At 41.4% G+C, this 25,931-nt stretch overlaps 1 protein-coding gene across 6 annotated transcripts in view; it reads right to left on the reverse strand.

Annotated features, from left to right (window-relative positions):
- Positions 1-7,434: 7,434 nt before the first annotated feature.
- Positions 7,435-25,931, reverse strand: part of PIBF1 (progesterone immunomodulatory binding factor 1) — a 256,111-nt gene continuing 237,614 nt past the window's right edge. For 4 of the 6 annotated variants that reach the window (XM_002742577.6, XM_078348246.1, XM_078348319.1 and 1 more), the window contains one exon: positions 15,340-15,616. In XM_002742577.6, the coding sequence (XP_002742623.3) occupies positions 15,566-15,616 (51 nt within the window). In that variant the 3' untranslated portion in view covers positions 15,340-15,565. Of the gene's footprint in view, positions 7,742-15,339; positions 15,617-25,931 lie in introns of those variants that run through there. The other 2 variants (XM_054252534.2, XM_078348275.1) reach the window with 1 other exon arrangement.

Genomic DNA, 25,931 nt, shown 5'->3' on the forward strand with positions numbered 1-25,931 from the left:
TCTCCAGCTATAAGGCGTTGAGTACATTCCTTAACAACTCTAGACCTTTCCCTGCAAATGTAAAATCAGGATAATAGCCTGGTGAAGGCCAAATAATGGACACATCAGGACAGGAGTAGGCCTATTGTAAAAGTTAAAGCATTATCTGAATATGCAGTGTGGGGATTTAAATAACAATATATCTTTTGGGTTTTTTTAGTTGGTTGGATGGCAGTGGTTCCTGTTTTTGAGACAGGGTCTTACTCCGGCCCCCAGGCTAGAGCGCAGTGGTCTGGTGTGATCATAGCTCACTGCAGCCCCGACCTCCTGGGCCCAAGTGATTGTCCTGCCTCAGCCTCCAGAGTAGTTGGGACTACAGGCATGTGCCACCACGCCCAGCTGATGTTTCCATTTGTTTTTTTTTTTCTTGTTTATCAGTTTATGATAAAGGATATAGAGGAATGGCCAGCTGAAGAGGTACATAGGGTAAGGTCCAAAAGGGTCTTGAGCACAGGAGCTTCTGTTCCCATGGAGTTGGGTGCACCACTCTTCTGGCATGTGGAGATGTCACCAACCTCGATACTCCTCAAACTTGGCTACTGCCCGGTGCATTGTTGTAGCCTCATAATGGTGCTTAGCCCCGCCTTCTAGTAACATGACAGCAATCTCATGCATGTTTTTGGAAGCTGCATAATGTAGAGGAGAACAGCCATTTTGTTTTGTTTTGGAGATGCAGTCTTGTTCTGTCACCAGGCTGAAGTGCAGTGGCGCGATCTCGGCTCACTGCAATCTCCGCCTTCCGTTTTCAAGTGATTCTCCTGCCTTAGCCTCCCAAGTAGCTGGCGCCCACCACCACGCCCGGCTAATTTTTGTATTTTTCGTAGAGACAGGGTTTCACCATGTTGGCCAGGCTGGTCTCCTTCTTCTGACCCTGTGATCCGCCCGCCTCGGTCTCCCAAAGTGCTGGGGATTACAGGCGTGAGCCACCGTACCAGGTCGGAGCACAGCCATTTTGATTGACAGCATTCACTTGGGTACCTTTTCCCAGAAGGGCTTTTACAATCTCATCCCGGCCAGCAAAAAGCCGCAATATGAAGAGGAAACCAATCTGCATTGTCTTTATCAGTTGCTGGCACTCCAAGTTGCAACAAAAATTCAGCACTTTCTGTAGTTCCAGTGGAGCATGCCCAGTGCAATGCGGTTCTCCTGTCCTTGGCAGTTCTAGTAGCCAGGGAGGTATCGGCCAGAACACTCTCCTTCAACTCTTCCAGCTTCCCGCTGTAGGCCACGCTGCAGACCGTTAGGTTAGACACACACTCCTCCATTTCGCTTTCCCAGGAACTCCGGTGTGTGTGGTTTTTTGAGATAGGTTCTCATTCTGTCTGCTGGAGTGCAATGGCACCATTACAGCTCACCACAGCCTTGATCACCCCGGCTCGGGTGGTTCTTCCGCCTTAGGCTCCCGAGTAGCTGGAACTACAGGTGTGTGCCACCATACCTGGCTAACTTATTTTTGGTAGAGACAGGGTTTTGCCATGTTGCCTAGGATGGTCTTGAACTCCTGGGGTCGAGTGATCTGCCAGCCTCGGCTTCCCAAAGTGCTGGGATTACAGGAATGAGCCATCAGGCCCTGCCAAGAATGTATATTTTTAAATCTCACTGTTTCTCTGGAAAAACATTCTTGAAGTCCCCATGAGTAAAACTAAAAAAAATAAAATAAAGAAAACTTCACCACCTTATAACAGATTATGTTAAATGTGCTTCAGGAAACTTGAGCTCTGTGACTCAATAATATTAAACGAGTTTCTTTTCTAAAGCACTTTGCAGAGTCCTTTAAATCTCCAAGAGAATCACAGTAGTATGAAACGTATGTCAAACATTTGACGGTACAGCTGTTTTATCCTAAGGCTATTGAAGGAACTAGTGTTCCTCCAAAAACACTTTGGGAATTGCTGCCTTTTAGTTCAGTAGGGAGCATTTAGATACTCAAGCAAATCTATTTTTAATTCTAAAAAAGCAAGTCTATTTTTCAATCTGTACCATTTGGTATAAGTTTACAGTTAATGGTCATAGAGTGTCCTAAAGTCAATTGCAGCACAAGGAGCAAACATTTGCCACTGAGAGTCTATATATATCTAGCAGCTCCACTACTTATAATGAGTGAATTTAGATAAGGTTTTAAGTTTACCTAAGCCTCAATATTCTCATCTGTAAAACAGGGAGCATATTTACTGCATAGATTGTGGCAAAAATCAAATAAAGACAGTTGGCACTGTGAGCTTAATAAGTGGTAGATCAAATTTTCTCATTCTTTTAAAGGAAATGTCTAGGTTAAAAGAGTGACCTTCCCTAGGTCGCAAAGCAACTCAGTAACATTGTTAGAAAGAGACCAGGATTTTGGAAGCTTCTCACTATTGCTTGAATCCACCTCTATTAAGATAGTAGAATAGATTGTTAAGCGATTTGTAAGAAGAAAAGTAATAACCAATGTTATTTCAGAATGAATGAGTTGAGCTCAACTAAGACAAGCACTTAAAAAAAAAATAGTGCTATTAAATTGGTAGCCTGGGGGCTTGCCAGAGGCATGAGAAAAAAATCCTTGGTATTATTTTTCTCCTCCCACCCCCCAGGGATGGGGGAAGGGATGGAGATGGCAGACGAAAGGGGGTTTCATCTTTAGTTATTCTGTGGAATAAGATGGTGAAAGGTGAATTAGACCACAAGCCTGTAACATTTCTTTTTCTTTTTTGTTGTTGTTTATTTATTTATTTTTTTATGGTGACATAGTCACGAGGGCTCTGAGGATCACTGCCTGGAGTGCTTTTTTTTTCTTTTTGAAATCCAGCTGGATGTTCCTAACAATTTATATTATAGCTATTTGAAAGAACCGACCCAGAGAGTGATTGATTTCAACTTAGAAGGAAATGTTTCACATTTGTCCTGAGGCTTCCTACTAGGCTCTCTCTTGATAATTTTTTTTCTTTTTTAAACAGAGTTTTGCTCTTTTTGCCCAGGCTGGGAGTGCAGTGATGTGATCTCGGCTCACTGCAACCTCCACCTCCTGAGTTCAAGGGATTACAGGCTTGAGCCACTGTGCCTGGCCGGATAAATTCCTTTTAATCTGCCACTGTCTTTAATGCTCTCTATACCTGTTAGGCAGGTATAATTATTACAGTTTTTTGTTTTGTTTTGTTTTTTCCCCAAGACAGGGTCTCATTCTGTTACCCTGCATGGAGTGCAGGTAACATGGAGTGCATCACAGCTGACTGCAGCCTCCAACTCCTGGGTTCAAGCAATCCTCTGACCTCAGCCTTCAATGTAGCTGGGATTACAGGAGTGCACCACCACACCTGGCTAATTTTTAGTTTTTATACAGACAGGGTCTTACTATGTTGTTCAGACTGGTCTTCAAATCCTGGACTCAAGGGATCCTTCTGCCTTGCGCCCCCCCAACCCCCAAAGCCGTTGGAATTACAGGCATGACCCGAAACGCCTGGCCTAATTCTTTGAATTTTAAAGATGAGCAACTACAGCTTAGAGAGGTTAAGTGGTCACACATGTAGTAAGAGGTGATGCTGGAATGGAAAACTGGAAATATGAAGACACAGAAGAGGGATTACTTTTAATCACTGTAGCTTCCAGAGACACATTAATGCTAGTGGCTATAGGATCAAAGAAATACATGTACTTTAAAAATATCAATGTTATAAAAGATTTATTCTAGATTAAAGAAGATGTAGGAGACATGACAGCTGAATGCAATGAGTAATCTGAGATTGACTTCTCAACAGAGGGTATATTAGGACAACTGGCGAAATCTCAGTAACATCTTTAGATTAGATAATAGTATTGTATCAATGTTAATTTCCTGATCTGATCATTGTACTATGCTTATGTAAAAGAATGTTCTTATTCTTAAGAAATGCTCATTGAAACATTTATCAGTAAAGCAAAACCCTCTCTGCAAAGTATTCTTAAAACGCTGGAGTGAGGCGGGGAACAAAAGAGACAAGGAAAAGGACAAAGTGATAAAATGCAAACATTCGGGGAATCTCAGTAAAGAGCAAATGAGAATTATTTGCATGATTCTTGCAACATTTTTATAACTCTGATACTAAGTCAAAATAAGTTTCTAGGCTCCATGGCTCGTGCCTGTAATCCCAACACTTTGGGAGGCCAAGGTGGGAGGATCACTTGAGCCCAGGAGTTTATGACCAGCCTGGGCGATGTAGTAATGCCTCGTCTCTACAAAAAGCTTAAAAAATTAGTTGGCATGGTGGCATGCACCTGTGGTTCCAGTTACTTGGGAGACTGAGGTGGAAGGACTCCTTGAGCCCAGGACTTAGACCAGCCTGGGCAACACGGCAAGACCCTGTTTTTACTAGGAAACAAACAAACAAAAAGACGTTAGCTCAATGTGGTGGCACACACCTGTAGACTCAGCTTCTTGGGAGTCTGGGTAAGAGGATCACTTGAGTCCAAGAGGTTGAAGTGATGGTGCCACTCAGTCTCACTCCTTTTTTGAAAGAACAGATCCATAAAGAATCTGTGACTAAAGACCCCACGTGGGGCCGGGTGTGGTGGCTCCCTCCTATAGTCTCAGCACTTAGAGTGAAAGCACAAAGTAATCCAAGCACTTTGGAGACCAAGGCAGGAGGATCTCTTGAGTCCAGGAGTTTAAGACTGGCCTGGGCAACATAGGGAGATCCTGACTCAAAGAAAAAAAAAAAAGTAAAACGAAAAAAGTAAAAAGGAGAAAAGATTCCACATGGGCTGGGTGGAGTGGCTCATGCCTCTGTTCCAGCCCTTTGGGAGGCCGAGGCAGAAGAATTGAATGAAGTCAGGAATTTGAGACCAGTCTGGGCAACATAATGAGATCCTGTCTATAGGAAAAATTAAAAAAAAATCAGCTGGAGTGCGGTGGCATGGGCCTGTAGTCCTAGCTGCTTGGGAGGTGAAGGCAGGAGGGCTGCCTAAGCCCAGGAGTTCAAGGTTGCAGTGAGCCATGACTGAACTACTACACTGAAGGCTGGGTAACAAAGTAAGACCCTGTCTCTATGTTAAAGAAGTTTTTAAAGGCTGGGCTTGGTGGCTGACGCCTGTAATCCCAGCACCTTGAGGGGCTGAAGTGGGCAGATCACCTGAGGTTGAGAGTTTGAGACCAGCCTGACCAACATGGAGAAACCCCATTTCTTTCTTTCTTTTTTTTTTAAAGACAGGGTTTCACCATGTTGGTCAGGCTGGTCTTGAACTCCCAACCTCAGGTGATCCACCCGCCTTGGTCTCCAAAGTGCTTGGATTACAGGCGTGAGCCACTACGCCCGGCCGAGAAACGCCATTTCTACTAAAAATATAAAATTAGCTGGGTGCGCTGGCATATGCCTGTAATCCTAGCTACTCAGGAGGCTGAGACAGGAGAATCACTTGAACCTGAGATCCGGAGGTTGCGATGAACTGAGATCACGCCATTGCACTCCAGCCTGGGCAACAGGAACAAAATGCTGTCTCAAAACAAAAAATGAAACAGAAAAAGATCCTACATGAACAAACATTTTCTAGTGCAATTGGCCATATTATTAATTTTGATTAACTTGATGGACACACCAATTAATTCTATGATTAACACAAATTCATAGCTGTGGGCATCAGTGCTGCAAAAGTGAAGACCTGGCTGCAGTTCCTGCTTGTGCACTGACTCATTGATTCAGCGTCTTATATCATGCGTTTGTTGTTCTACGCTCTGAGGATACCAGCAGTCAATATAACAGACATGTTCTTTGCTCTTCTAGAGTTTGATCTAATGGAGATAGCATTTTATTTTTCTTTTAGTTACCAAAGGTAATATGAATTAGATAATGTTCATTATTTTTTCGAGGTCCCTAGCCTCACAGCTTTGTTCTAGTTCCTGGTATTAATAAAAGCCTTTTTTTTTTTAGATGGAGTCTCCCTCTGTCTCCCAGGCTGGAGTGCTGTGGTGCGATTTCAGCTCACTGAAACCTCTGCCTCTGGGTTCAAGTGATTCTCCTGCCTCAGCCTCCCGAGTAGCTGGGACCATAGGCACATGCCACCATGCCCAGCTAATTTTTGTACTTTTAGTAGATATGGGGTTTCACTGTGCTGGCCAGGCCTGGTCTTGAACTCCTGACCACAGGTGATCCACCCGCCTTGGCCTCCCAAAGTGCTGGGATTACAGGTGTGAGCCACTGTGCCCAGCCGAGCCTTTTGAATATATCTTTATGTATAAACATTGGAATATATATGTAAATATACCATAGACATATTTTTATAAAATGACAAAAGAAATAAATTAACATTTTATAAAGTGAATAGTACATTCCTGGAACTATGCTAGTAACAGGTAATGATAATGACCCAATCATACTAATAATAGTAAATCAAGATGATCATACCAGAAATAAATGGCAGGAACTGAGAGCAGAAGAGGCACATTAAGACTCTGATTGCAGTATCACAAATAAGTGAGGACAGTAATGAGAGAGAAGTCATCACTGGTTTATAATATCTACACGTTTTAGAGCACAATTTAAAATGTTAGTGACATTTCTGCTACATGTTTGCTGTATAACATTAACAACGTGCTTAATAAAGCACCAACATACGGCATTGAGAAAATTACATATGCTGTGAACTTTGAACATTGAGGGGATAAAAATGTAATTTTTCTTTTTCTTTTTTTTTTTTTTTTTTTGAGACTGAGTTTTGCTCTTGTTACCCAGGCTGGAGTGCAATGGCACGATCTCGGCTCACCGCAACCTCCGCCTCCTGGGTTCAGGCAATTCTCTTGCCTCAGCCTCCTGAGTAGCTGGGATTATAGGCACGCGCCACCATGCCCAGCTAATTTTTTGTATTTTTAGTAGAGACAGGGTTTCACCATGGTGACCAGGATGGTCTCGATTTCTTGACCTCGTGATCCACCTGCCTCGGCCTCCCAAAGTGCTGGGATTACAGGCTTGAGCCACCGCGCCTGGCCCAAAAACATAATTTTTCGATTCTCTAATTGTTTTATAGTGGTTAAAGAAAAGGTAAAGCATGATTACATATAGAAAAGAGACTCAGTAATCAAAAATTTCATGACATAAAGTAACAAAGTTAAAGAAGAAACAAAAACAGATCCATTACTGTGAATCAGGTACCAGTTTGTTAATTAAAGACATTTTGGAAAAGCTTTTACAAAAATCCAGGGAGGGAGAGAGAAGGAGAGATTAAGAGAAAGAAAGGGATATCTGAAAAGTACATGGGCTTGAAGAATTTCCTAGTGCTTTCTTGAAAATGGTGTCAATGGAAATAAATACCAATGATATAAATAAACCCTGTTATTTAAAAACAATGTAAGATAATTAGAATGACTTTAATGACGTTTTAAAATGGCATTTCAAATGTTTTTCAATGACTTAGGTGAGATATGAGGTACATTCTTTTTTAAAATTTCTTTCATTTTTGTTTTTCTTTTTTTCTGACCAATAGATTCATGTCCCAAGTACATTCTTTTTTCAGAGGGATGTTAAAGCATTCAAAGTCTGAATGACTACTGAATGATTACTCCAGCTCACATTACAATAGCCACACCAGAAACAAATGAAATATAATTTGTGAGCTGGTAGGAAGCTTGAAGGTAATGTTTGTAACACATAAGAATTGGGGAAAAAACAGTCCTCTGGGAGTGAAACTATGAAGTCATCACTTACTGGTTTAGAGCAGAGGTATGCGGTCACCTGGAAAGTAGGCTCACTGGATTCCAGGCCTAGAAGAAATTAGCACATATGAGACAATGTGGTAATGACAGAGGTGGATGGGGACTGCCAATCTGAAATCTACAAAATGAAAGTCTGGAGGAGAATGCACATCTTGGCAATGTCTAGGACAGGAGTCTTTAAAAACTTGATTTTGGCTATGAACTATAATAAGAAATGCTTTTATTTTATTTATTTAGTTTTGTATAGATGAAGTCTTGCTTTGCTGTGCAGGCTGAAACTCCTGGGCTCAAGGAATTCTCCTGCCTCAGCCTCCCAAGTAGCTGGGACTACAGGTGTGCCACTGCACCTGGCTAAGAAATACATCTTAGTTGGGGCTTGGTGGCTCACACCTGTTAGCCCAACACTTTGGGAGGCCAAGGTGGGAGGATCACTTGAGTCTCTATGTTACCCAGGCTGGTCTAGGAATTCGAGATCATGTCTCTACAAAAACAAACACCAACCAACAAACAAACAAACAATTAGCTGGCCATGATGGTGTGTACCTGTGATTCCAGCTACTTAAGAGGCTTGAGACCCAGAGGTTAAGGTTGCAGTGAGCCATAATTGCACCACTGCACTCCAGTCTGGGCAACAGAGTGAGACCCTGTCTCAAAACAAAAACAAAACAAAACTCAAAGCAACCAACATCTTATATCGCAGTCTGATTTCTTGTTTTGTGTGTGTGTATATCAGAAACCTGAAATCTAGATGAGGAGGACTTAGGGGAGGTTAGATGCAGTATTCTAGGCAGAGAAGGCAGAATGTGGTGAAGAGTCTGAGAAAACAAACAGCTGGAAGAGTTTAAGGAGTTTAAAAAAGGCCACTGAATACCATGGGGGAGCTCAAAAGAAGTTTGGGTTTGGAGCAGGCAGGGGCTACATCCTGTGGCCTGGGCGGTGGTTGCGGGAATGGTGTAGCCCAGCGAGCTGAATGTGAGCACGTTTTCCTAGCCCTATTTGGGTAGCTCTACGCTGGCCACAGTGGGAGTATTTATTCATTTTATCCTGCCATGAAAATCTAGGTACCACTATGAAAATCAGGGTCTTTTGTTAAACGTTCATGAACACACCTCTGGCGTTATTCTACTGCTATTTACATTTGTTGCATTTTTATCCAGGGTTCCGGAGACAGAAAGTATTCTGCAAACTAAAGTTAATATTATGTCCCTTTTTCTTTTTTTCTCGCTGTATCACCCAGGCTAGAATGCAGTGGCACCATCTTAGCTTACTGCAGCCTCTGCCTTTGGGTTCAAGTGATTCTCCTGCCTCAGCCTCCCAAGTAGCTGGAACTATTTGTATTATTATTATTTTTAAGACGGGGTTTCACCATATTGGTCAGGCTGGTCTTGAACTCCCGACCTCAGGTGATCCGCCACCTTGGCCTCCATAGTGCTTGGATTACAGGCGTGAGCCACCACACCCGGCCTTATTTGTATTTTTTTTTTTTTTTTTTGAGACGGAGTTTCGCTCTTGTTACCCAGGCTGGAGTGCAATGGCACCATCTCGGCTCACCGCAACCTCCGCCTCCTGGGTTCAGGCAATTCTCCTACCTCAGCCTCCTGAGTAGCTGGGATTACAGGCATGAGCCACTATGCCCAGCTAATTTTTTGTATTTTTAGTAGAGACGGGGTTTTGCCATGTTGGCCAGGCTGGTCTTGAACTCCTGACCTTAAGCAATCTGCCCACTTGGCCTCCCAAAGTGCTGGGATTACAGACCTGAGCCACCGTGTCCGGTTTATGTCCTTTTTTTTTTTCTAAAAGTGCTCTAGCACTTAAAATTCTTCTAATGTAGCTTTTCAAGAGAAACAGGCTGGGTGGGGTGGCTCATGTCTATAATCCCAACATTTTGGGAGGCCGAGGCAGATCACCTGGGATCAGAGGTTTGAGACTAGCCTGGCCAACATGGTGAAACCCTGTTTCTACTAAAAATAGACAAATTAGCTAGGTGTGGTGGAAAGCACCTGTAATCCTAGCTACTCAGGAGGCTGAGACAGGACTGCTTGAATCTTGGAGGCGGAGGTTGCAGTGAGCAGAGATCGTGTCATTGCACTCCAGCCTTGGTGACAGAGTGAGACTCCCCCTCAAAAAAACAAAACAAAACTGCATATTTTAAAATGTACAGCTTGATAAACATTGACGTATGTGTATATCCATTAAACCATCACCACAATCAAGACAGTGAATATGTCCTGTTTTGGTGTTTCCTTTACCGTTCTATATATTTGGAAATTTTCTTTATTTTATTATTATTTTTTTGAGACAGAATCTCACTCTGTTACCCAAGCTGGAGTGCAGTGGCATGATCTCAGCTCACAGCAAACTCTGCCTAACAGGTTTAAGCAATTCTCCCACCTCAGCCTCCTGAGTAGCTGGGGTTACAGGTGTGCGCCACTGCACCCAGCTGATTTTTGTATTTTCAGTGAAGACGGGGTTTTGCCAAGTTGGCCAGGCTGGTCTCAAACTCCTGACCTCAAGTGATCCTCCTGCTTCAGCCTCTCAAAGTGCTGGTATTACAGGCGTGAGCCACATGCATGGCTGAAAATTTTCATAATCAAAAGTAAAAAAATATATATATTTATGAAGGAGATCAACAGGACTTGGTAATTAACAAGGGAAGGGTCTTGGATGACTCCTGGTTTTGTGGTATAAGCCACTGAGTAAATAAATGGTGGTACCATTTACTGAAATTGGAAACAATGGAGGAGAAAGTTGGTGAGTTCAGTTTTACATACACATGTTAAGTTTGAGGTCACAATGGGACATCCAAGTAGAAATAAATGTCAAGCAGGCAACTGGTTAAAAGGAACAGTCTGAACTGGAGACATACATTTGCAAATATTGGCATTTAGTAGCTGAAGCCAGGGTGTAGAAATTCTCTGAGAGTAAGTACAGAATGGAAAGTAAAGGTTTGGGGGAAAGCTCTGAAAAATTCAGTGTGCTATGATCAGGTAGAAGAGAATGAGGGAGAAAAATACGAGTGTATAGTATGGTAGAAGGCGGGAGAAATAGGAAGAGATGCCAGGTGTGCAGATTCCAGTAAGTCATTTTCTGCTAGGTGTGGTGGCTCAAGCCTGTAATCCCAGCACTTTTGGAGCCTGAGGAGGGCGGATCAGGAGTTCAGGAGGTTGAGACCATCCTGGCCAACATGGTGAAACCCTATCTCTACTAAAATACAAAAAAAAAAAAAAATTAGCCAGGTGTGGTGGTGCGTGCCTGTAATCCCAGCTACTCAGGAGGCTGAGGCAGGAGAATCACTTGAACCCGGGAGGTGGAGGTTACAGTGAGCCAAGATCACGCCACTGCACTCCAGCCTTGTGACAGAGCAAGACCCCGTCTCAAAAAAAAAAAAAAGTCCTATTTTGTATATTAGTTTTACTTTTCTCTCAGAAGTAATACATAAACATTAGGATCTATACATCAGTAAATATGAGCACACTCCTGAAAGATGTGTCATCTTTAGTGAACTAGTAAAATTAAATTTCTGAGCCTGTAAAGCTGAGGACTGGACTATGAGCTCTGTAAATCAACCAAAGCAAATGATGCGATGAGATACGCTTGGTACTAGTTGGCTAGCTTTGTTGGTGACCTCTAAGCCTTGGGACGTCTTTCTTCAGAGCAGTTATAGTACTTATTAATTTTTAAAATGAGTCATATGAAAATAAAATATATTTCCCACTGACATTGGATAGGCTAATATCCACTGCTAGCCTATCCAGTATCAGTGGGAAAGCTGCAGTAACCCAAATTTTTATCCTGTAAGATTAAGCAAGGGAAAAGAGATTCCTGATGTCAGTTTCACTTGAGGACATTTCAGATATGAGCAGCAGCTTTTTATTTATTTATTGTACACAAGAGTATTTATTGAAAACATGGTTACTGGCAGGAAGCTACTGGTCGCTCTCTAGCTACAATCTTGGCTCAGAACTGGAAGTGTTATGTACTTACTTCCCCTCAATTTTATTTTTCCCCAAGGTTCCATACTAAGATAGGTAGATCTTATGTAAATATGTATATTTACTTGTTTGTACAAGTACGGCCTATAGTAAAGAACATATATAGTACACTCTTCATTGGGTAGTACCAATACTAAATACGAAATGCCACTGGAGCAGCACCCTTTTCAAACAGTAGTATTTTTAATAAAAGTGAAATGTTTTTTCAAGTAATTAAGTGGAAATTCTTACCTTTGTTAAACCTAAGTGGTCCACAGAAACCTATCATAAAGCTATACAATACAGCACCCTTTCTGGCTGAGTGCAGTGGCTCACTCCTGAAATCCGAGATTTTCAGAGGCCAAGGCAGGCAGATCACTTGAGGTCAGGAGTTTGAGACCAGCCTGGCCAACATGCCCATCTCTACTAAAAATAGAAAAAAATTATCTAGGTGTGGTGGCACATGCCTGTAATCCCAGCCACTTGAGAGGCTAAGGCAGGGGAATTGCTTGAACCCAGGAGGCAGAGGTTGCACTGAGCCAAGATTGCGCCATTCCACTCCAGCCTGGGTGACAGCGTGAGACTCTGACTCTGACTCAAAAACAAAGCAAAACGAAACCTCTCTCTCTTTCTCTCTCCACATATATATATATATATATATATATATATATATAGCCTGTCTCAGAATCTTAGCATAAAAGTGAACCTGGCTCATTAACAATTTCAACCTCCCTAAAGTGTGGGAATCTTCTTTAACACTTCCTTAATCTCCTGATGGATGATTATCCAAATATGACTTACTGAAATCAGCACACCTGGCATCTTTACACACACAAACACACACACACACACACACACACATACACACACACACACATATATATTGCATTTGGACTTGGGTCACTAGATGATCCTTTTTTTTTAGAAATTTCTATACTGAGGATGATGACAGTAAACTTCCTTTGGTGTTTGAGGTATCACAGAATTCTTTTTCAGGGACTTTTGAGATGAAGACAAACAATTCATAGTTTAAATGCCTTACACATTTTAGTTTTTCTTGTGTGTTCAATGAAAGAATGTAGGAATCAATCAAGTGAATACACGGCATTTAGTTGGTTCTGAAAAGTTGAATATATCCTGTTAATCTAGTAAGAACTATTACAGGAGTCATGGAATTCTTCAGAAGTAGAGTCATCTCCCACATGGTCTTAGGATTCCTGGTTTTCACCCAGGTGGCCGGGGTTCGACTACCAGTATGGGATGCTAAGCTTCTGAGCAAAACAAAAAAAGCTTTCATAACCCTCAACTTGTCTTGAGCAGACAAAAAAAAAAAAAAAAAAAAGCACCTGTGCCAAGTCTCATAGCCCCTCTACCCACAAAGAAAAGGTGATAGAACAAAATTTTTGCCGGGTGGGTGACTCGCACCTGCAATCCCAGCTACTCACTCTAGATGCTGAAGTGGGAGGACTGCTTGAGGCCAGTAGTTTGATACCAGCCTGGGCAACAAAGTGAGACTGTCTCTAAAAAAATTAAAATCAAGATTTCCCCTGTGCTTCTTTCTATTGAACTGAACTTGGGAGCCAGGGATAGGAAGCAAACAATGAGAGGCAGCATCATGTAGTGGAAAGAGTGTAGCCACTGTAATTGGATGGACTTGGTTCAAATCCACTTCTGTTTATCATGTGTCTCATCGTGGGCCATTTAGTTACTCTGAGTCTGGTTTTGTTTTCATTTTAAAAATGAAGATAATGCTTAAGTAGCAGAGTTACTGTGAAGATTAAATAAGTCAATGTGTAGAAAGCATGTAACACAACAATTGGCTGATAGAATGAGCTTGATAATGGTAACTATTACACTTACATTTGGGCAACATCTCATAAAATATTTATCAAGAAAAAATAAGAATGCTATGCCTAATTTTTGTTTTTATTTAATTTTAATTAATATATATTTTTAAAAGATGGGGTTTCACCATGATGGCCAGCCTGGTCTTGAACTCCTGACCTCAGGTGATCCACCCACCTTGGCTTCCCAAAGTGCTGGGATTACAGGCGTGAGCTACCGCACCTGGCTTTATTTAATTTTAAATAAGAGCCGGGTGTGCTGACTCACGCCTGTAATCTCAGCTACCGGGGAGGCTGAGGTGGGAAAATCACTTGAGACCAGGAGTTCCAGACTAGCCTGAGCAACATACTGAGATCCCTGTCTCTAAAAAAGTAAATCTGGCCAGGTGTGGTGGTATGCACCTGTAGTTTCAACATTTTGGGAGGCTGAGGTGGGAGGATCCCTTTTCCCCAGGAGTTTGAGGCTGCATTAAGCTATGATCATGCCACTCCACTCCAGCCTGGGTGACGGTGCAAGACCCTGTTGATAGACAAGACAGATAGACAGACAGATAGATAAAGACAAAATCCATGACCAAGAGAAGATGAGGTAAGGTTAAAAAGTAAGATAATTCATAATGGCCAAGAGGTGGAAGGAACCCTAGTCTCCATCCAGGACATTTTTGGCTTGTTAAAACTGGGGCGGGGACCATGTGAGGTGGCTCACACCTGTCATCCCAGCCCTTTGGGAGGCCGACGGAGGACTGCTTGAGCCCAGTTCAAGACCACCTGGGCAACATAGAGAGACCATGTCTCTAAAAGAAAAAAAAAACAAAACCCAAAAAACGAGGTTGTGGTGGCGGGATTACTGTTACCTAGTGCTGAAGGCCAGGGATACTGGTATATATCATGACATGCATGGGATTTTCCCTATGTCCGCCCTTAAGAAAGAACTATCCAGCCCAAAATGTCAACAGCGGGCAGGTTATGGTGGCTCATGCCTGGAATCCCAGCACTTTGGGAGGCCAAGGCAGGTGATCACCTGAGCTCAGGAGTTTGGGACCAGCCTGGCCAACTTGGTGAAACCCTATCTATACTAAAAATACAAAAATCAGCTGGGCATGGTGTGGGTGCCTGTAATCCCAGCTACTTGGGAGGCTGAGACTAGAGAATTGCTTGAACCCAAAGTTGGAGGTTGAGGTGAACCGAGATCATGCCACTGCCCTCCAGCCTGGGCAACAGAGCGAGACTTCGTCTCAAAAAAAAAAAAAAAAAAAAAAAAGTCAATAGTGGTTGAAAAACCTGGACATACATATATATGTGTGTGTCTATATATATATTTCTTTCCTTTTTTTTCCTCTCTCTCCTCCTTCCTTTCTTTAAAGTATACAACTTCAGTGAGAAATGGAGCATATTTTATGACAAAAGAAAATCCTATTGTTTTTTTTTCTCACTGACTAGAAATCTGGTCCATACTGCATCTTGTCCAACAATGTTATGACTAATGTAGCAACAGACTTTCCACCAAATTTTCACTTTACCAATGGAATGACAGACTTTCTGCCAGATTTCATTGGTTAACAGTAATATGAAATATAAGAAAAAAACAGAACTTCAAGAAAGAGTCAACACTAGATATCCATCTACAAGGTATCTGACCACCATTACTGGGCATTTGAAGTACCTGGTAGTAGACTTCACAAATGATTCCTAATATTTAAAAATGCAAAGTGCTTTGGTATTTGTGTTATGATATTTAAACTCAGAATTTATGTAGTGAAGAAAAGTACTCACCAAAATACTTATAAGCCGCACACTTAAAATTCATTGAACATTTATGAAAGCTCCAAAATTTAAACCGTAGCATATATATTTATTTTATAACAAAATAGAAAAAAATATACAGTATATTGTTTTTTATACATTTTGATTATACTAAATTTGTTAATTTAACATTAGTCAAATAAACATAGTTATCTAAAAAATGCTGAGTACATGATTAAGATGAGTTTTGTTTTCCATCAGAAAGAGAACTTCAGGAGTAAATAATGGTCTACAGGTGCTTCCCATCCAGAACACTAGGTCTTCATCTTTTGTTTCTTAGACCACTCAGGTGCTTCTTTTTTAGTCTGTTTAAAAAAGCAAAAGAAAATCCAATAAAATGCTTACAAGGAGGACAGGAGAGGCAATTCAGAGAACTATACACATGAGGCTTTTTAAAAAATGTAAACTATACTAAAAAATTGCTTGTCTTACTTCAGAAAGGATGCTTAAGGGCAAATACTTTTTCTCTTGTCATAAATAATCTCCCACCTGGTAGGTACGTGGTAGAAAAAGCATACATCTAGGCCAGGCGTGGTGGCTCACACCTGTAATCCCAGCACTTTGGGAGGCCAAGGTGAGCAGATCACAAAGTCAGGATTTTGAGACCAGCCTGGCCAATATGGTGAAACCCTGTCTCTACTAAAAATACAAAAATCAGTGGGGTGTGGTTGCAGATGCTTGCAGTCCTAGCTACTCGGGAGGCTGAGGCAGGAGAATTGCTTGAACCCGGGAGGCAGAGGTTGCAGTGAGCTGAGATAGTGCCACTGCACTCCAGCCTGAGCAACAGAATGAGTTGTTGTCTCCAAAAAAAAAGAAAGAAAAGAAAAAACATACATCTGTGTTTTCTGGCTCAGTCTATGTATTTAAGAATTTCTGGTGATGTGATTATTTTACGAATTGATTTTATTTTCAAAGAGAATTAGAAAAAATCAAGGACATGATTTTTTATTGTTTTTAGTTGTCTCATCTATGTAGATAATAGATATTCATTCACTCAATAGATATTAAATAATTACTATATCCAAATTATTGTGTTTTGGCTCTTATGAATTTCTAAGTATTCACCAGAGTATTTCTTGGGCTTACTGCTCAATCATTTCAGCCTAAAAGGAGAAAAGCTATACAGAATAGAAAGAAAAAAGCGGGTAAGCGGGTGAACTACAGAATAAAACATTCAGAACTTCACTGATTCCAGTCAAAACATCCTATTTTGGCTGGGCACAGTGGCTCATGCCTGTAATCCCAGCACTTTGGGAGGCTGAGGTAGGAGGATTGCTTGAGCCCAGGAGCTCGAGACCAGCCTAGGCAACATAGTGAGACCCTATCTAAAAGAAAAAACAAATTAGCCAGGGATGGTGGCATGCACCTGTAGTCTCAGCTAACACAGGAGGTGGAGGTGAGACGATCCCTTGAGGCTGGGCATGGTGGCTCACGCCTATAATATCAGCACTTTGCGAGGCTGAGGTGGGTGATCACTTGAGGTCAGGAATTCGAGACCAGCTTGGTCAACATGATGATACCAATGCCAGACGTTGTGGCGAATTCCAGCTATTTGGGAGGCTGAGACAGAAGAACTGAGCCGGAGAAGTGGAGGTTGCAGTGAGCCAAGGCTGTGCCACCATATTCCAGCCTGGGTGACAGAGCAAGACACCAACCATGTCAAAAAAAAAGATCACTTGAGCCCAGGAGGTCAAGGCTGCAGGGTGCTGTGATCATGCCACTATACAGAGCAAGACTGTCTTAAAAAACAATTGAGAGGAAGGTACAGAGATATCTCATATACCCTCTGGCCCTGCACATGCACAACCTCCTCCATTATTAATATCCCTTAGCACAATGGTACATTTGTTAGAGCTGATGAATGACTAGAGCTAATGACTGACATGTCATTATCACCCAAGGTCCATAGTTTGCCTTTGGGTTTACTCTTGGTACTACGCATTTCATGGGTTTGGACAAATGTCCATAGACAGGTATCCACCATTATATGAGTGAGCCAAGATCACCATAATGATCACCATTATAGTATTACACATAATATTTTCACTGCCCTAGAAATCCTCATAGATTTTTGCATCTACATTCATGAGATATTGGTCTGTAGTTTTGTTTTCGTGTAATATCTTTGTCTGATTTTGGAATTAGGGGAATGCTGGCCTTGCAAAATGAGCTGGGAAATATTCCCTCTGCTTCTATCTAATGAAAGAGATTGTAGAGAATAGGTATAATTTTAGCTGAGTGCTGTGGCTCATACCGGGAGGCCGAGGCAGGCAGATCATTTGAGCTCAGGAGTTCAAGACCAGCCTGTGCAACATGGCGAAACTCTGTCTTTACAAAAAATACTCAGATTAGCTGGGCATGGTGGCTGTGCCTGTGTCCCAGCTACTAGAGTGGCTCAAGTGGGAGGGCTGCTTGAGGCGCAGAGGTGGAGGCTGCAGTAAACTCAGATGTGCTACTACTCCAGTCTGGGTGACAGAGCCAGACTTTGCTGAAAGGAAAGAAAGAAAAAAAAAAAAAGAGAAAAAAGAAAGGAAAGGAAAAGAAAGGAAGGAAGGAAAGAAATTTAACAGCGAACCTATGTGGGCCTAGTACTTTCTCTTTCAAAACGTTATGGATTAAATTCCTTTAATTTTTGCCTGGTTAAGTCTATTTTTCTTTCACTTCTGAAAAGAATAATTTTGCAGGGTATAGAATTTTAGGATGGTGGTCTTGTTCTTTCATAACTTTAAATGTTTCACTCCACTCTTCTTGGCTTGCACTGTTTCTGAGAAGTCAGATGTCATCCTTATCTTTGTTTCTCTATAGGTAAAGTGTAACTTTTCTCTGGCTTCTTTCAGGACTTTTTTCTTTTTTTTTGAGATAGGTTCTTGCTCTGTCACCCAGGCTGGAGTGGTGTGATCATGGCTCACTGTAGCCTCAACCTCTGGGCTGAAGCAATCCTCCCACCGCAGCCTCCTGAGTACCTGGGAATATGGGTGCATGCCATCACTCTCAGCTAATTTTTATAATTTTTTTTGTAGAGATGGGGTTTTGCCATGTTGTTCAGGCTAGGATTTTGTCTTTATCTTTATTTTATCTATCTTTTGTCTTTATCTAGTTTGAAAATGATATGCCTAAGTGTAGTGCTTTCTTTTTCTTTTTGTATTTATCTTTCTTGGTGTTCTCTTGAGTTCTCTTGGTCTGTGGTCTGGTGTCTGACATTAGTTTGGGGGAAATTCTGTCATTGTTTCAAACATTTCTTCTGCTCCTTTCTTCCTTCTCCTTCTAATATTCTCATTAAATACAAGCTATAACTTTTGTAGTCATCCTGTAGTCCTTGAATATTATGTTTTTTAGAGGTTTCTGTTAGACTACAACCCCCTCCCCCGGCTTTTTTCTGGTGGAGACATGGTCTTGCTCTGTTGCCCAGGCTGGAGTGCAGTGGCGTGATCATGGCTTACTGCAGCCTCAACCTTCTGAGCTCAAGTGATCCTCCCACTTCAGCTCCCTGAGTAACTGGGACCACGTGTGTGTGTGTGTGTGTGTGTGTGTGTGTGTGTGTGTGTAGAGATGGGGTCTCTTACGTTGCCCAGGTTGGTCTGGAAATCGAACTCCTGGGCTCAAGTGATCCTCTCGCCTAGGTCTCCCAAAGTGCTGGGATTACAGAAGTGAGCCACTGCACCTGGCCTGAAATATCCTCGAGGTTAGGGATTATTTCCTCAGCTGCGTTCACTGTACTAATCAGGGTATCAAAGGCATATGTCATTTTTTTTTTTTTTGAGACAGTCTTGCTCTGTTGCCCAGGCTGGAGTGCAGCAATGTGATCTCGGCTCACCGCAACCTCCGCCTCCTGGGTTCAGGCAATTCTCCTGCCTCAGCCTCCTGAGTAGCTGGGATTACAGGCACACGCCACCGTGCCCAGCGAATTTTTTGTATTTTTAGTAGAGACGGGGTTTCACCATGTTGACCAGGATGGTCTCGATCTCTTGACCTTGTGATCCACCCGCCTTGGCCTCCCAAAGTGCTGGGATTATAGGTGTGAGCCACTGCGCCCGGCCTTTTTTTGTATTTTTAGTACAGATGGGGTTTCACCATGTTGGCCAGGCTGGTCTCAACCTCCTGACATCAGGTGATTCACCCACCTTGGCCTCCCAAAGTGCTGGGATTACAAGCGTGAGTCACTGTAACCGGCTGGCATTTGTCACTTCCGTTACAGTGGTTTTGATTTTTAGTATTTCTTTTTTTGGGGATTCTCTCAGGATTTTCATCTTTCTGCTCACAGTTCCCATCTGTTCTTGCATGTTTTCTACTTTATCTATTGCAGCCCTTTAGCATACTAATCATGATTGTTTTAGGTTCTCTGATAATTCCAACATTTGTGGCACAATTGACTCTGGTTCTGATGCTTGCACTGTCTCTCCAAACTGTGTTTTTGGCTTTTACTCTATCTGGTGAGTTTTTCCTGGTAATCGGACATAATGTACTGGGTAAAATAAACTGCTGTAAATGAGCCTTTAGTATAGGGAAGTCGTCCTGTGGTCCTATAATTAGGTCTCAGTCTTTCGGTGAGAATGTGCCTCTGGCATGTGAACTTCACACATTTCTCAGTTTTTTCCCCTCTTAGGTGGGCCATGATGGCTAGGTGAGCTGGAGTTGGGTATTTCATTTTTTCCAGGTCAGTTAGGCTTTGATAAAGCCCTGGGAGGGTGGATTCTAGTTAAATAGTTTCTCCTGAGGGCAGACCTTGTTGAGAACAGAGTTCTCTGGAAACAGAAGAGGATTTTCTCCCAATATTTACTGCAAGAACTAGGTCAAATTTCTAAAGTTAAAACTCACAAGAGTGTGGGGGTCCCTCCTATGACTGGAGTTTTTAACTTTCAGACTTGTCCATACCTAACCTCCAGCAACTCAACAGTTACATTCAGGTTTTCCGACTCCAGCACTGGTTCCCAACCATGCAAGGTTTTGCTCTCACACATCATCATTCTCTGTACTGGCCTAGTTTTCCAATTTTGGGGGCAGCAGTTCGCCCTGTGACCTCACTTCTCTTACGTATTTAAGAAACGTTGGTGTTTTTTCAACTCAGCTTTTTATTTGTTGTGAAGATAAGGAAAAGCCAGAGTAAAACTAGGGAATTGCATGATTCTCATACAATCGGATCTGGGTGACTGGGAAAGGTGAGCCAGCTGAAAGTCTAGGGCTCCACTATTCTTGGTCATAGAAGAACATGTCTGCCATTGTTCTTTAAATTGCAGATCTCAACCCATGGTTGAGATGAACTCTGCTTAGCAGGTAAAGACCAGAATTGAGGTGGGGGAAGGGAAGAAATAAGACTAGCATAGAAAATATGAGAGTACTGGCCCTAGTGGGGTTAAGTTCTGTTTTGAGAAGCTGTGATTGTCACTAGGTCATAATGCAAATGGTTTTCTTAACTGTGACTCCTGGACAAAAAAAGAAAAAGCAACTTCTATAAACTAAGCTGCAGATCCTCAAGATTATACCAAAGGATGCAGAATTAGTTTGAACATTCGCATTTCCTCAATTAACTGACACTAAAATGTTTACTATTGCTATTTGTTTATAGGGAGAAGGTAAATAAAAACTTTGGCATTAAAAAGGAATCTTAATACTCAGAAAGGGCAGTATAAGACTTTTTTTTTTTTTCCCTGAGATGGAGTCTTGCTCTGTTGCCCAGGCTGGAGTGCAGCAGCATGGTCTTGGCTCACTGCAACCTCTGCCTCTGGATTCAAGTGATTCTCCTGCCTTAGCCTCCCAAGTAGCTGAGACTACAGGTGTGAGCCACCACACCTGGCTAATTTTTGTATTTTTAGTAGAGATAGGGTTTCACCATATTGGCCAGGCTGGTCTCAAACTCCTGACCTTGTGTTCTGCCTGCCTTAGCCTCCGAAAGTGCTGGGATTACAGGCGTGAGCCACCTCGCCAGGCCTGGTATAAGAATTTCAATGGCATACGGTTCTTCCTGACTCTCCTTTTATCTGTGTCTGTTACAATGCAGACCATTACTCCCACCCCTAATATGTCTTCTCTTCAGATGTGTTAATGAGACAGATTTGCCACAGTCAAGTGTACCTTGTCTTGGGGATTAACTGCCTTGCTACTTCATAGGGTGACTTTTCAGATTTTTGATCACAACCATTTTAAGTTAATTTCAAAGTCTCTTCCAGTAGGGCTGAGATATGTTCCTTATTCTCAGGTTATTTTCGGTGAACTTCACCATCACTGTCATGTTCTAACTACCTTTCACTTAAAAGACTGGCCCCTTTAGGATCTGACCCAGACTTACTTATCTAATCTTATTTATTTATTATTATTTTTTAAAAAGATGTGGTTTCACCATGATGGCCAGGCTAGTTTTGAACTCCTGACCTCAGGTGATCCACCCACCTCAGCCTCCCAAAGTGCTAGGATTACACCACCACACCCGGCCTCTAATCCTGTTTCTTGACACTCTCCAACATGAACTACATTATTTGTACCTGAGATTAGGTTAATGGCATTTAGACTACCTACTCTGTGCCAGTCTTTGTGTTAGGTTCTGGGGATATAAAAATGAATCAAACCCTGTTACAGAGGCTACTGGAATCACTTCTTGGCCTTTTGGCTCAGATCAAGTGTGGAGGCTGCTCATGTGTCTAGCATATATCTATTTCCCCCTTCTTAATAACAGAACTCTGATTTTATCAGTAAAGCAATAGAGTCATCCAGTATAAAACCTTTATCAGCCTTCCTTGCTGCTAGGTGTGGCCATATAACTAAGTTCTGGCCAATGGGATATAAGTTGAAGAAGTTAGGTAGGACTTAACGGAAAAACTCCTTTAGAATGGGAGACTGTATTTTCTTCCATTTTTCTTGCTTCCTGTTTAGAATGCAGACGTGATGGCCAAGGCCAGAGCAACCATACTGTGTGATTCTCAGAAAAGACGCCACACTCTAAGGATGGTTGAAGAGAAAGGAAGAAGGAAGCTAGGTTCCTGATGACTTCATAGTGCCACATACTTGTCCTGAAATAGTTATCACCAGGTCTGTAGGTGAGAGACTGAACAATTTGCTAAAGCTGCTGAACTAGCAGTGGGACACAATTCCTAGAGATGCTGACTCTTACACTTAGTTTATACCATTCATCTATTTCATCTTGCATCTTCAGCACGCAGGAAAGTGTCTAGCCAGCAGTAGGTGTTCGATGCCATGCTGCCTTGGATTTTGATGGTTTGAGCACTTATAGCGCAGTGGTTAAAGCACAGGTTCCAGCCATTTATTGATTTTGAAAAGTGGGCAAATTGAGGACTTCTTAGTTACCTCATATATAATATTTTTCTCCATATCATTTGTCACATTTTCACTTCCTGTTCAATTCATTTATTTTTTTGTTTGTTGGTTTATAGTCTATCTCCATCCAAGAATGTAAGGTCCACAAAAGGCAGGAATTGTTTATATTTCTACTGCTTGGAACAGCACTCGGCACAAAGTAAGTGATCAATAAATGTTTTTTCAATGAATAGATGAATGTTTGGGTCTGCTATGACAGAAGCCTTTCAATTCTTTTTAAGTCTAGACATAAAATTTCATGTGACTCTATATTCTATCTTTCTACTATACAAGACAAAAGAAAATTCTACTATAGTAAAATGCAGTAACATGTTTCCAACTAATTAGGCAACATCACCCTTTATAAGCATCAAGGGTAGTACTTGTGATTCTAAGCAACAGCCCAATTTTTGAGTAGAAATAATTAACCAGTAAGGCATGGAAACAGCATATTTTGCTGTATGAACTCATATTTATTTGTATCATTCAAAGATATGTTCAATCCTTCTACTGGTGAACTTCTTCCTTTGGTTATATTATTGTCTGAAATTCAGGTTCTGTGTAATTACATTAGAATAGAATATGTCACAGTCATTTCTCATCTATGTTAGTATGTAAGTCTCATCACTACCAAAATCTAAACAGGTTCCAAGTAGATAATACTGCTTCTAAAAAGTTTATTTCTGATTTTTATGAAATGTATATTCATCATTTCCAGATATTTTAGTCAGTAATGTGCTAGCCATTAGTGATAGCCTTAAGTTCCAGACACTGGAAGATTCTAAGCTTTTTATCAACTCCTGAGATGATAGATCATGGATCAGTAAACTACGGTCCATGGTCTGTTTTTATATGAGTTGCTTGCTCAGAATGGTTCTGACACTTTTAAAGAAAGGTAAAAACAAAACAAAGAATATTCAATAGAATTGCTGGCTCTTGGTAACTAATTGTTAAAATGGGCACAGCCAAATAATTCAGATGTATAATTAACTGTTTTTCGGAGAATCGCTCGACACCAGAAGGTGGAGGTTGAAGTGAGCCAAGACTGCACCCCTACACTGCAGCCTGGGTGACAGAGTGAGACTCCATCACAAAAACATAAAAAAAAATTAACTAATTTTTATTTTGATAATTCCATTCTTTTAGCTGTTTGATCAGTAGTGTTTCTTTTTTACTATTTTATTAAAGTTACTTCCCTTCATATCCATAAGATGGTGCTTTATATGACAAAATTTGACATTCTGCTTCAGTTATTAATGGGATTAACCATTTAACTGAGTAAGGTCCTTATTTTAAATATAAGACTTATAGGTTCCATAATATGAAGCCATATATATATGTATATACATATATACACATATACTATATATATGCATATGTATTTTATATACATATAAAAATATATATGCACACAAATTAATAAAAACCTTCAATTGTTAGTGGAGTATTAACAGGCCCCAAAGTATATTATATTCCAGATTCAGGAGAGAGAGCACAAAGCCACTGTAGAAACAAATGACAAGATTAACCGGAAACCTACCAGAAGTAATTAACTATGTTACAGTGATTTTGGAAACAACTGATAAGATAGGCACTTCTGTGTCATCTAGAATTATCCAGCTAAAATGTTAATATATAACATGGGGATTATAACCATTGAGAAAGTTTGTTAAAATTAGAAAGAATGATGACTGATAAATGCAGACTTAATAAGCCTGGTGGATTACTTCTGTATTCTGAAAAAAGAGCTAGGAATTAAGAATCTATTAGTGTGTAACCAGTACCATGTCTCTAAAGAAAAGAAAGACTATGTCTGGTAGATATAATTATGTTGTTTTTCAAAAAAGATATAAACTGGAAAACAAATGAATATTGAGAAGTCCTCATAGGCAGGGCCCAAGTTAAGTGGGTTTAAGACAGTTGATTTGGCTTTACTGCTAACAAAATGTGAAACTGTCTGAGATCAGTCAGCTTCATTCCATGCTCACTAAAAAATTTGATTTCTAGTTTAACTGATCAGCTAAAGTAAATAACATCAGGAAGAGGTTACAATTAGTATTTCCAACACTAAAAATTAAAAGATGAATATTTTAAAATGTGCATGTACACAGTTAGGTATGTTTAAGTCTGATCATACTTCGGTTAGATGAGTCTACATTAAACATAAAAAAGTGACACTGGGCCAGGTGTGGTGGCTCATGCCTATTGTAATCCCATCACTTTGGGAGGCTTCGGTGGGCAGATCACTTCAGGTTAGGAGTTTGAGGCCAGCCTTGCCAATAAGGTGAAACCCCGTCTCTACTAAAAATACAAAAATTAGCTGGGTGTGGTGGTGGGTGCCTGTAATCCCAGCTACCTAGGAGGCTGAGGTGGGAGAGTCACTTGAACCCAGGAGGCGGAGGTTGCAATGGGCCAAGATCCCACCACTGTACTCCAGCCGGGGCAACAGAGGTGCCCGGCCTCCATGTGTGTTTTAAAAAATGTTGGGAGGCACAGTGTTAGGACAGGACTCTGTGCTGACGCTACCCTAGTGTGGCAACAGAGTGGGGGCGTGGCGGGGGGGGGGAGTGAGACCGGAGCTTCTAAACACAAATAAGACAAAGAAGAAGTGTTACAGGAATGTGGAGCTTCTAATCTCAGCCTCCACAGTGTCTGGGGTGGCTGGAGTCCCTTCAATCTACCAGCAAAGTTCAGTTATCCTGTTGTGCCATACAAATATTATAATTTTCCATGTGTATTTTTTTTTTTCTTTTGAGACGGAGTTTCACTCTTGTTACCCAGGCTGGAGTGCAATGGTGCGATCTCGGCTCATCGCAACCTCCACCTCCTGGGTTCAAGCAATTCTCCTGCCTCAGCCTCCCGAGTAGCTGGGACTACAGGCACGTGCCACCATGCCCAGCTAATTTTTTGTATTTTTAGTAAAGACGGGGTTTCACCTTGTTGACCAGGATGGTCTCGATCTCTTGACCTCGTGATCCACCTGCCTCGGCCTCCCAAAGTGCTGGGATGATAGGCGTGAGCCACCGTGCCCGGCCTCCATGTGTGTTTTAAAAAAATGTTGGGAGGCACAGTGTTAGGACAGGACTCTGTGCTGACACTACCCTAGTGTGGCATCCTTGTCACTCGTCTAAATACAACCAGTTGTACTCATTATATTATATTACAAAAAACTGCTACATTCCATTTTTGATAAAAGTATAAACTTTCATGAACAATGAGAAAACATTTTATAACCTATCTACTTACAATTTTTAAATTAAATTAGAGTTTTAAATTTATTTTTTTATATTAGATTTCATCATTTTATATATATTT

Source organism: Callithrix jacchus, chromosome 1 (genome assembly GCF_049354715.1).
Source record: "Callithrix jacchus isolate 240 chromosome 1, calJac240_pri, whole genome shotgun sequence".
NCBI lineage: Eukaryota > Metazoa > Chordata > Mammalia > Primates > Cebidae > Callithrix > Callithrix jacchus.